At 43.0% G+C, this 12,152-nt stretch overlaps 1 protein-coding gene and 1 long non-coding RNA gene across 4 annotated transcripts in view; one reads left to right on the top strand and one right to left on the bottom strand.

The window, feature by feature from the left end:
* Positions 1–12,152, bottom strand: part of LOC127589522 (uncharacterized) — a 134,340-nt gene that overhangs the window by 25,851 nt on the left and 96,337 nt on the right. The gene's annotated exons all lie outside the window — the stretch shown is intronic.
* The window catches only part of shank1 (SH3 and multiple ankyrin repeat domains 1), a 50,504-nt gene that overhangs the window by 5,719 nt on the left and 32,633 nt on the right, over positions 1–12,152 (top strand). For all 3 annotated transcript variants that reach the window (XM_052048682.1, XM_052048681.1, XM_052048683.1), the window contains one exon: positions 7,053–7,541. In XM_052048682.1, coding sequence (XP_051904642.1) covers positions 7,053–7,541 — 489 coding nt within the window. The remainder of the gene's footprint in view (positions 1–7,052; positions 7,542–12,152) is intronic.

The raw sequence follows: 12,152 nt of genomic DNA, 5'->3' as shown, positions 1-12,152 counted from the left end.
TTCCATGGTAATATCGGAGGCGGAACAACAGGGTTTTTTGCTTTCCGCGCTCCCCTTTCACGCAATCACTACTCCTCCTATACCTTCAGCCTTTTACACATCAGAACTTGCAAAAGAAGCATTTTAGGATGTGGGCGTAGCAAGCTGGCTAATTGCATGATGCCGTGCTCAAGTTATTGTATATTAGGGCACCGGTGACTCACACTGAGGCCATAGTGCGCCCCCACCCCCCCACACACACACATACACGCACGCACACACACAAAAGTCAGGGAAACTGAAATGGTGAAAGCAGTCTAACATTATCTCTCCATTATTCAGTGCTCCATAGTTGTCGGCATATTGTATTTTATTTTTTACGTTTTCAGCAATTCCACTGATCAACAGCAAATTTTAATCAGAGTTGGCATTGTGTGACAAAACTCGTTTTTGGCACTGATTTAAAAAAAACATTTTTTCGAGCAAACCAGGTTTTGGAGATATTTTCATGTTTTCATATCATCACATTTGTTTATAAGTGTGACCTAAAAATGTGCGCAATGAGAATTTTACCATCTGTCGTCATTTATAGCTACAACATCTCAGACAAAAACAATTATTTTCAAACATGTATGCACTTGACAGGCTCTGACTGAAATGACCAATTTTTTTTCAAGTGTCCTTTTTTTCCTTTTGGGGCGGAAAAAAATCATGTGTTAACTCCTGTTTGAAGGGTTATACTATATGCAAAATGCGCCTATTGGGACGAATCGATAGTCTCTCCTCAGCATTCACGGATCCTAAGTGGCGAGGAATTATTTTTGCCTCTTCTTCCTCCTCCTCCTCCTCCGCGTCCTACAGTGCGCTTATCACGCGTTTGTCTTCTTGTGCCAGCAGTCAGTGGGCACCTGTGGGTGTTTAATTATTTATTTATTTATTTGGAACTTTCTGATGACAAAGCAGCAGAAAGCGTTTGGCCTTCTTGCTGCGTTGATATACCGTACTGAATACACGTAGTTGATTCCCAGTGTGTCAATTCCGACGCCGCGTGTTGGACTTGAGTCATAAATGTACAATTTAGCAGCGTGACACTGACGCAGCGTCATTGAGGAGGTTCTTTTGTTACTAGAATCTTTACACAAGTATTTGTACTTGTACTTGTACTGGAGCACAGAGCCTGAGTACTTTTGCCAACTCTGCCGCCGACCTGGTTAGAGCGTTTGTGTTCTGCTTTGCTACCGATCGGAAATCAGTATCAATAGAAGACAAGTTCATTGACTTTGGATTTTATTTGATGTTCAAGTGTGCTTCCTCACAAATTCAGCCCCTTTCAAACTGCCCTGTTACAGCGGTACTTCTCCCATGTTTTAAACCCGGATAGTCTCCGAGTTAGTATCAGAAGCCTAATGAGCGTTGAGGTCAGTCCTGCAAATTAAATGTCATCTTAAGTAATATCAGAGATGGAATGACGGCTGTGTGAAAGGGGAGAGCAGAAAGGCAGGACTGCCATGTCACTTCTGCTGCCTTGTGTTGAAAATATTTATCGCTGCCCGACGACAATTTCAGATGTCACAACCGATGCTTCTCTTGCACCTCGGAAGCTGGCAAACTCGCCCCCCTTTCCGTATCAATACCTTTCTCGCAGACCAGCAAAGTGATTGTAGGTTACCTTCAAAGCTCGCCGGAGGCTGTGTGAAAGGGGTATTTTATGGTTTGATGAGATTAAAATAGAGTTGTCCTTCTAAGTTTATCGCAGGAGTTCAAACTGGACTCTTCTAATGGCAAAAAAAAAGCAACAACCCGCCTCTTTGTCCTCCTTTTAGTTAGCGTGCAGCGTTAATATTTCACAGCGCCTCATATGTTCTGGCAGCCTGATGGCCCAACGGCTATACCCGTCGTCGTTGACTTATGGATGAGTTTGGCTCGCAGCGAGCCCCCCCCACCCCCCACCCCCCGCAGGCCACCAGTGGGTCCAGGCGGCAAGTCTCGCTGAGTTGAGTTCCCATACGAGCGACAAAGCGCGCTTCGGTCCCGCAGAGACGTGAGCAGAGCTAATTAATTACGAGGCTATTTGCGAGGGATCACAGCTCTCAGCGGACCGGAGTGCCGTCATCGCTTCTCCGGGGGATAGGAACACTTTCACACGGCGGTTGGAGGGCGGTCGTCGCAGCGTGGGGTAGAGTGCAAGCAAAAGTTGCGACATTAGTCGGTAGTTTGTTTGATTTGTTATCCTTAGGGGTCTAATAGGCTCATTTTGTCTCATTCATCGAAGGTGGTGTCTGGGGTTTATTTCTTTTTTATATCAACTTTCCAAGGGGTTGTTCCAAAATGCTCAACTTCCTGTTCAAGTCCGGGCATGGCTCCTAGAAACTTTTTCATGCGTCCTGTTATGATAGACACCCAATTTCATGGTGATCGGTCAAATGTGTTAAGGGGCTGGAATTCCATACCTGTCAACTCATACGGTTTAGCCATAGTTCATACGGATTTTGTGGTGAATCTTGCGTATATGGCCATATTGCACAAATCATACGGATTCTGAAAATGTCCCTTTTTCCCCCCTAACAGGTAGTTCTGTTTGTTTTTGCTCAGAATGGTGCCAGTCTACTCGAATGCTTTCATTTCCAAAGTAATATGAATTGATGCTGTAACTTCGAGCCGATGGGCAGCATTTGGAGTTGGTGAAAAAAGTAACGCAGGAATACAACTCTGAACACAGTAATGCCACGAAGTAGAATGATGATTAGACATTAACCAGAGATTGTATTATGGATATCTACAATAAATATCATTGAAAATTTCGTGGGTTTTTTTCTGCCGTTATTTTGACATATAAAATGCTTTGGTATGTTATAAGGATTTTTTGCTCTTTATAAGGATTTTTTGGGGTAGTTTAAACAGGTTGGTGTTCCGAAAAGTTGACAGGTATGGAATTCACTGAGGGAATTGACAAAAAAAAGTCTGACTTTTGAGGTCCACAAAAAATGTGCTCAAAATTGTTTTCATATCAATTCAGCAAGAAAATACAGTTGAATTCAAGAAAGAAAAGCTCTTCAATATATTAAAAAAAACAACAATTGTTCATTTGTTATTTTGACATTTTTTCTTTCATAAAAATCCTAGATTCACATCCCTGGGATGAACCCGCCAAGAAAAGGATGCTCCACAACATTTGAAAGTTCCTTCTCAAATGAAGTGCTTGATTCACAAAACTGCTCTTCAAAAAAAAGATGTTTTTTATTTATTTATTTAATGCGGATCAAATTTCCACTGGGCACAAAGTATTGAATTCGGCCCAAATTTTTGACTTTCTGGTAAATGTTGGGCATGGCTCCTTGCGACTTTTTTTGTGCATTCTTTTGTGATCAGCATGTCTGCCCAATTTCTCTTCGATCAGTCATACTGGCGGTGGTGGGCTGTTTCTTTTTCTGTCTGCCTGCCTGTCTACTGAAAATAGTTAGAGATAGAACAATGAATTGCTCATCAACTATTTGCAGATGACAAAAGGTGCGGTTGCAGTTGCCATTCATACAACGGAAGAGCTTTTGTGGTCAGTTAAACAGGCTGAGAGTCTATTAAGGCAAGACCGTCTTTATTTCGGGGTATGTAAAATACATTTTGTGTCGTTTTGGTTTGGCGATGTGTCGTGGGATTTCTCTGATATGTGTTGGGAAACACTAATATCGTCCCAAATTCTTTTTTTTTTTCTTCTCAGAAACATCTCTAGTCATATTTAGGTGTCCAGATAGATGCCTGTCTTCTAATAAATTATCTTGATGTGACACAGGATCCTTGCCCCACTCCCACCTTGGGTTAATTGACAGCTAACCTTTTGTTGTAAAGTCCTGTCCGCTGTCATGTGGGAAGAAGTTTTGCAGCAAGTGACCTGGCATGTCCATTAATAGCAACGCGCTGCGGCTGTCAGCTTCCGTGTGTGACTTCCTTGAATTGAAAAAGTCCTCCATGGTGTCTTTGTGTACTTTGAGACGCCCGCTCATATCTTTGCTGCAAGACTCTCTGGTTTTGGCGTGGGGGGACTCGAGCCGACTCCGATGGGATGCGATGACGCGAGCGCATCAGAGGCGCTGACGTCTTGTGGATTTATTGTTGGGATGGTTCTGATGAGTCAGGGTCTGCTGAGAGGTGCTTCTGGGACGTAAAGAGGGATGACGCTCAAGATTGCAAATTTCTTTTCGCCATGATAGTGAGCAGAGTTATTGCGGTGAACAGCATGAGCGCGTGTTGCTACAAGTCAAAATGTTCGGCACGCTTGTCGAAGCTAAATGACAGTCAAAAGCATTTATCAAGATATGACACCAAAAAAAAAGAAGATATGCAAATATTAAAAGATGTACGTATAGATAATTCAAAAACATATTAAAAAAGAAAATTTGTTAATTACGAAAAAAGGAAAAAAATGCCAATGTGTGCAAAAATACAGATGCTCCAAATATAAATGCTCCAAATATGGAAAATGTAGGGGGGAAAAAATACCAAAATAGTTAACTCAAAATAGAAAGGTAACAAGAAAAAAAATGAACATTTGAATCAGGTGTGTAGCAAAAGGGCGAATATTTTTCCTTGCGTTTGACACCTGTGCCCTAGCGGGAGTATTACATCACAGCATGGGTCGAAGAGGGCCATGTGTGACCTCTCGTTCCCTGCGGACGATTACGTGATGTCCTAGGTGACCCCTTTAGTATGTTCTGGATGTCACACGCGTACGCATGAGTGTGAGTGAGCCGCATACCAAATCACACAAACTGGCCTTGTTTTCTGACATTTTGTACGTGTCACTTTGTGTGAGATCGTGTCAAACAAGCAGGCAGGCAAATTGGCCGCTCCACTTTTTCACGGTGGGAAAGTGGGCCGATATGCTCTTTGGAAGTTTCCCAGTCAAATGTCCTGGGGACCGAGACAAGGAGAAGGTCTATCTATCTATACAAGTGTCCTAGATAGACTAGAAGGGCAGAGTGAAGCACGCTGGCGTTTGTGTGACTAAAAAGAGGATGAATGTCACTTATGTCTTTGCGTTTTGATGACATCACTGAGCCAGCGGATTGGTTGACTGATTGATGACAGTTTAACAAGAGACTGCACAAGGAGCAGCAACAATATAAAAATAACTTCATTAAAAAAAAAAAACATACTTACGTGACTATATTTTTACACAAGTAGAATTGTAACCGGATTTTAATTTTTTTAGCGAAGACAAACACTGGCTAGATTGACACAAATATTTAAGCTACTGCTACTAGTCACTAATCAACTAGTCAGTACTGACTCAGCGACTGAGTTTCTGAGCCGCCCAATCAGAACAGAGGAAGGTAATGACCACACCTGACAACCCAGCGACTACCAAACGTAGCTTCCACCAATCCGATCTTCCACCAAAACTCACAATCCTTGAAGTTTAGCTTCCACCTAGCCTGGCTTCTACCAAGGTGAAATGCTTCATTTGATCTGAAACCCTCTTCTTCTACTAATCTCTTACATATTCATGAAATCTGGCTGTCTTTGGCATAGAGGCTACCTTTTTATGTGTTTAAAAATTAGCGTAGCTTACGATGGTCCCTTCCTGGCACTCTCACTGAAGGTTTAGCGGGGGTTAATATGATTTTTAAAATGCCGTTGAGATGACTCAACGATTCGACCCTGCAGTGGAAATGGGTCTCCAAAAAGGGTTGGTAGAGGGGGGGAATGGATGACGGACAGATTATCAAACGGAGATTAGCATGGGTACTTTGATCTTTTGATTGTTTTCTTTGTCTCTGTTGGGAAATGGATGTGGATTTAGAGTGACCAATGCCAAACTGGTTGTCAGTTGGACAATTTTATTTTTGCTGTGCTGTAGTTTTACTGACCGTTCGTTCTACGTCAGTCAATCAATGCGTTGCGGTGTGTTCGGAAAGTATTTACAGCGCTTCACGTTTTCCACATTAGGTTACGTTACAGCAGTGGTCACCAAACTACGGCCCGCGGGCCCGCCTCCACATTTTATCCGGCCCCCCCTGAACAATACCAGAGAGTCTTTTGATTTATTTTTCATCTATGTAAAATAAAATAAAACAAAATTTGGTGTTTGCAATAAAATATTCCTTAGTTATGAACTATTTTCATGATTAACTATTAGCTAGTAACAATTTCATAAACACATATAACGTGACATTTGTTCCATCCTTCTGCGGTCTGTGCCGTTATCTGGCAACCCCAGAAAAAAAAATCCTAAACCCGTCCCTCTCAAAGAGAACGTAATCATGGCGAAAAGGTGAGGTAAGAGAAAAAAAAATTATTCGGAATACAGAGAATTTAACCCAAAATGGAGAAACGATTTTTTTTCAATGCAAAGAAAAGATTGTCTGTCTCATCAGTCGGTGGCGGTATTCAAAGAATACAATCTGCGGAGACACTATGAATCCTGTCACGACAACAAGTACGATTTTTTGCATGGGCAAATGAGAGCAGACAAACTGTCAACGCTAAAAAGAGGAATGTTAGCTCAGCAAAATACATTTGTACGCCAAGCTCAGCTGAACCAGCCATCTGTTCGGGCTAGCTTTCGGTTTGCTCAACTGATAGCAAGCAGCGGTAAGGAGAGTTTGTCAAGAAATGCATGAATGCTGTCGCGGAAGTGGTGTGTCCCGAGAAGAAAGACGTCTTTAATACCGCGAGTGTATCAAAAAAAGTTATTTGATTTTGTGTGGGTTTCTGGGAAACAATACATTTTTACGTCTAGGTACTCTTGCAGTCACACTTTTGCTGTTACAAACTGACCCCGGCCTCCCCCATCAGAGAGCGAAAAGTTATGTGGCCCTCACAGGAAAAAGTTTGAGGACCACTGCATTACAGCCTTATTCTAAATTGATGGGATGTGACTAAAGCTGCGTTCAATCCCTTAACAACCGGTGTCAGTTTGCCCCACACTACCGGCAGTAAATCAGATGCATTTTTATCTTTATTCTGTTAGCCGCCCTTTTTAACTCGACCAAAGTGGGTTGCATCACTTTTTTTGTCGATGTTTTCTTATTAGCTCTTTCACATACTTCCTTGTAACTTTTGTTCTTCCCGTTCAGCATCACCCCACGAATGATGGCGCTGCCTTTGGGGCCTGGTTCTCTGTCGCCATGACGATGCCCTTCAGCCCGCTGACCAGCGACGAGGAGCACCAGAGGATGCTGGGAAACAGCAGACACCCATACCCGGGGGCAGAAGAAGAGGAGGAAGAGGAAGAAGAAGAGGAGGAAGAGGAAGTGGAGGAAGATGAGCGCAATGAGGACGGTGAGGAGGAGAACGGCGAGCTGGAGGACGAAGATGTGGTGGAGGTCCGGCGAGGGGGCGGCAGGGGCGAGGGGCCGAGGCAGTTGGGGAAAGGCGCCGGACGAGCTGGAAACCTGGGTCACGCGTCCAATCCTTACTCAGCCAATCCCCCGCACCAGCAGCCGGCCAATCAACAGCAGCGGAGGCAGAAGGAGCGCACATCCGGCACTGGTCCGCTATCCCCCGAGGACGCCCACATCGCCATGATGGTGTTCCGCATCGGCATTCCGGACATCAAACAAACGGTGAGTGGACACTGAGGAGCTTGAATATAAAAAACGCCAACGCGGCCGCCACGTCGCTTTTTGGCAACCGCCAACCTCCCTTTTGTGTAACTACGGCAACAACACAAACTTTTGGCCAACATTAAGCATGTTTGACAGAGAATTTTAATTCTTATAAGCATACAACTAGTCAATCTTCATCTTTGTCGAGCTGTTCTATCTTCAACCTAATCTTTCTCCTGTTGAAACCGAGCTAGCCTAACCAAGTTCTTGCACTGGTTACCGGTAATTAATAATTTCCCAAGTTTCCATATTGCTATGTTCCAACCTAATTTAGCTTCTATAAAACCTAGCTTCCTCATCCTCTCATCAAGCTACCACCTATCCTTGCTTGCAGCTAAATCTGGCTTCCGCCGAGCTAATCCTCCATTTAACTTTGCTTCCGGTTCATCTATCTATCATCAAACCAAGTTTCTACCTATCCAGACTACAGATTACTCTCCAGACTACCACCTATTAGCTCCCAATTGGCTTGTCTTCTGCCCAATATAGCTACCACCTAGCCTAACTGTTGTATTCTAGATAGATTATTTCTACTCATTTGTAAGTGTTTACAAGCCAAGCAAATGTTAAAATTTCGGCTTAATTTTCTTCCATTAATTTTCAAAGCACCCCAATTTTGGGAAACTCTAATAACAGTTGCCTACTTAGCATGCTAACTAGCTTCCATCCCTATCAGTAAACAGTGCTCGAGCTCAAGAGCCAGATGTTGAAGGAGACCTCCCAAAAAAAAATCACTGATACACCATCACAGCGGTTGTAACCGAGAGGAGTTTAAAAGCCCTCCATGTGGGTAAAGCGTTTGCAGAGAGGAAGTAGAAAGCGACAAGAGGTCCTAAATGGTGCGATACCACCAGAAAAAGCCTTTTTGAAAGAGGGTTTGTCTTCAAATGAGATGGATCGATGAACTGTTGTGTTCCATCACTGTCAAAGTGGCATGTGGTAGCGTAAAGAGGGAATTGATTGTGGCAGGTGACAAGGGTCAGCCCATGCTCGTAAAAACTTTTTGAGTTATTGTGCTATTTCGCGAGATTTAAAAATATGTTTCCGCTGCCTTTAATTAACGTATAACTGCTTGTGTTTTGTCGCAAGTACATTTTTTGCCCATGCCGCTAACAAACTCAAATCTCAGTTAGCTTCTGAATAGAAACTTAAATCCCTGCCAGAATTTAAATGGCAGTCAGCAGGTGGCTACTGACCATGTGTCCGCTAAGTGTGACGTCAGTCCGATAAAAATTGTGTGAAATTAAGGATTTTTGTATTTGACCTTGCTATAACCAAGGACTTTTTAAGAGTCGTGTTAATTGTTTTGATTTCTCAATCACGACTGGTTTGGATGCCTTCTCAACTAGCTACAAACTACTCTACGTGACTCCACAACTCCGACCATGCATGGCTCCCTCTCTACTTTGACTTGTTCTGCAGCACGATCCCTAAACACGCTGCCACCTGCTGGACAGATTTTAAATGATTTACAATGCAAACAGGCCTGATGGAGGCTGCGTAAGACCCTTTTGCACACTATGGCGCAAAAAAAAGAGCGGAAATTACGTATATCTACGTCATGGGTAGGCAGCCATAGCAGGTTTTCAAGACGTATTTATACGTCATGGGGATTGAATGAGTTTTTGGGGGGCAGATTTGTACGTGTGAGAGTGTGAACGCAAACAGACAAAAACAATAACACCCAAAGCTCAAAGTCTGTATCTTAACACAGTCTCAGTGGCAAATAGCTGCTTTTCCTCTATCTCTCTCTCGCTGACGTGTGTGATGTATTATTGATCCTCCACGTTTTTCTCGATTTCTAAATAAATTCCAACATGAATAATTCACACAGGCGCACTTGTTTATTCGGACAAATGGGAAGGATGGATAACTGTAAGACAAAAAAATGGCCATTTGGGAATGGAAAGAGAGTTGCAGCTGCAATAAAAGGAGGTGGCGGCGGTGGCAAAATGGAGACGGACAGAGGTGAAGTGAGGTTGGCAGACGCTAGCTGGCATGATTAGAGAAGGCGGGCATGGAAAAGGATGGCGGCGTAAATCCACGAGGGAGTCGTAAAAGGCGTCATAAAAGTGATCGTTTCTCTTCAACTTGACCTCATTTTGAGTCAATTAAACCTTGAAAATATATTGTCAACAATGCTAATAATATCAGTCAGTCAGGAATGGCTTCTTCCCAGCCTAATTTGTACTCATTTTAGCATCCAAGCCATCCAAGCTATCTAATCACATAGCCTATCTTCAGTCGAATCTGGCATGCACCACCTAGTGTTGCTTCTTGCTTACTAAACTTCCCCTGCCTTGGTTTCATCTAATTTAACTTGGACCTAATCCAAGCTTCCACAATTTTATATTCCCCTAGGCCAGGGGGGGGGGGGGGCCATTACGTCAATCGCGATCAACCGGGAGCTCGCGGACTTTTCCCAAGTCGATTACGAGGGCTGTCGAGGGGAAGAAAAACAAGGGAACGGGCAAAGAATGGGGAATCTGGAGAGCCGAGAGAAGCATTTCAAAACGGTACGCGTGAGCTACGATACTTAACAGGCTGCAAAAGTGCGTCACATGTTCCTGCGCCAGCCTGTTGCTCATCATGGCATGCATGTGTTAAGTGCGTGTGCAACGGATCAATCGCGGGAGGTTGGTTGATCGAAAAATAGATCATCGGTCATAAAGGTTTGAGCACCCATGCTCTTGACCTAGCTTCCTCCTAGCCTAGCATCCACATAATCATTGTCTACCAATCCAAGTTTCCTCTTAGTTGCCTTGATTTACCGAGTTTCTACCTCCCAAGATTCGTCGCAGCCTAGCTTCTGCCCTAGCTACCACATAGCTCAGCTACCACCGACCACCTACCAAAGCGTTGCACTAGCTTAGCTTTGACCTATCCTTGCTCCCACTTAGTTTAAACTAACCTAGCTTCCTCTTAGCCGAGCTTCATGCCTGATTCGAAACAACCCTACTTTCATTTGATTTAAAAAAAAAAAATTATCACGGATTTGTCTTTTCAAGTGAGCTTTCATCCTGCGTACCCCTCACTGCTACAAACAATAAAAAGTCACTTCTCCATAATATAGACTGTGCAACAAGACTTCATAAAAATAAATAAATAAATAAAACACCTCGGAAGCATATTTCTAGTCCTCTCGAGGGAATATTTTCCCTTCCCTCTCACCTTGACCCTTCGGAGGTTCCTTGGGTCATGGGTCAGACTCGTTTCGCGTGTCAGCTAATTCACCCTCAATAAACTCCGGTAGCTCAGTAATTTGCGTCATAATGTGACTGGGGAGTCATTGCTTTGGATCCAGCAAGGTCTGCAAAAATATTGGGACACCTTCAGCGAGTGGAGAATGTCATTCTTCTTGGGAGGACTTCCTACAACACTGGTGTCAAAGTCAAGGCCCGTGGGCCAGATCTGGCCCGCCACATCATTTTATGTGGCCCGCGAAAGCAACTCAAGCATGTCAAGTTCCATGATGCTTGCTAAAGTCTTAAACAAAATTTCAAATTGTCACATGTAATCCACAATAATAGTCATTATTGTTGATTTCTGATTTTAAAACTAGTTATTCATCAATTTGTTGTGCGCTGTGTATGTAATATGTGGAGGTGATTAAACATGTATATGGTTTCCCTGAATTCATAACGGCCCTCCGAGGCAAACCGTAACTACAATGTGCCCCGCAACAAAAATTAGTTTGACAGACCCTGTCCTACAAATGTTAGGGGAAGAGAAATAATAAAAAATGTCAATTTTGCCTCAGCATTATTATATTTATTATTGCAGCATATCATGTACAGTTTTGCTTTGGTTCTTTCTAGCGGGCTGTCATGTAGTTAACTACACCTCCCACCCCAAAAAAAACCCCTCTATAAATCTTCATATATCATGCACTGCCGTCATCCCTCGCTTTAGTTCTGTATTGGCAAGCCGTCATGAAGCTACTGACTTAAAGGCAATAAAATAAGTCCTTTTTATGTGACGGTCTTCCTTTTTTAGTGAGTCACTGCAGCAAGTAGCATATCATACACCTTCGAGCTGTAGTTCTGTATTTTCTACCCGTCGTTTCGATTCAAAGTGAAAAGTCACAAAAATGGATCCTGATTTTTGTGACTGAGATAATTTTCCCCATCTTCTGAAGTTCAGCAAGCAGGATATAATTCACTGTCTTGCTTTAGTTCTATTTTAGCAACCAGTCCTGTGGCTGAAAATTAGAAAGCTATCACATAAAAAAAAGAAAATCGCCACAAAATTAAACCTGCTTTTTATTAAATATATCCATAGATTTATACAAACCTTGGGACCTTGTGTTCCTTTTCCAGAGTTTAAATTGCAGCATGTTCTTTATTTTGTGTAAATTGAGAAGCGACAAGCAGCATAGCGATTCTGGTTTACTAAAGCTATCCTCTCTTTGTTGTGTCCCCCCTGTCTCTTCTGCCTGAGTTCTGTAAGTAACATATCATACGCCGTCTTGTTTCAAATGAAAAACTATTTTCAGCATCTCGATCACACTTACAGGATCTGGTGTTAGATTCAAGTCTTGGCATATGCGGCACGAAGCCCAACACAGGC

This window comes from Hippocampus zosterae, chromosome 17 (assembly GCF_025434085.1).
Source record: "Hippocampus zosterae strain Florida chromosome 17, ASM2543408v3, whole genome shotgun sequence".
Taxonomy (NCBI): domain Eukaryota; kingdom Metazoa; phylum Chordata; class Actinopteri; order Syngnathiformes; family Syngnathidae; genus Hippocampus; species Hippocampus zosterae.
Note: the sequence above shows the minus strand (reverse complement) of the source record. Positions and strands in the feature narration are given on the sequence as shown.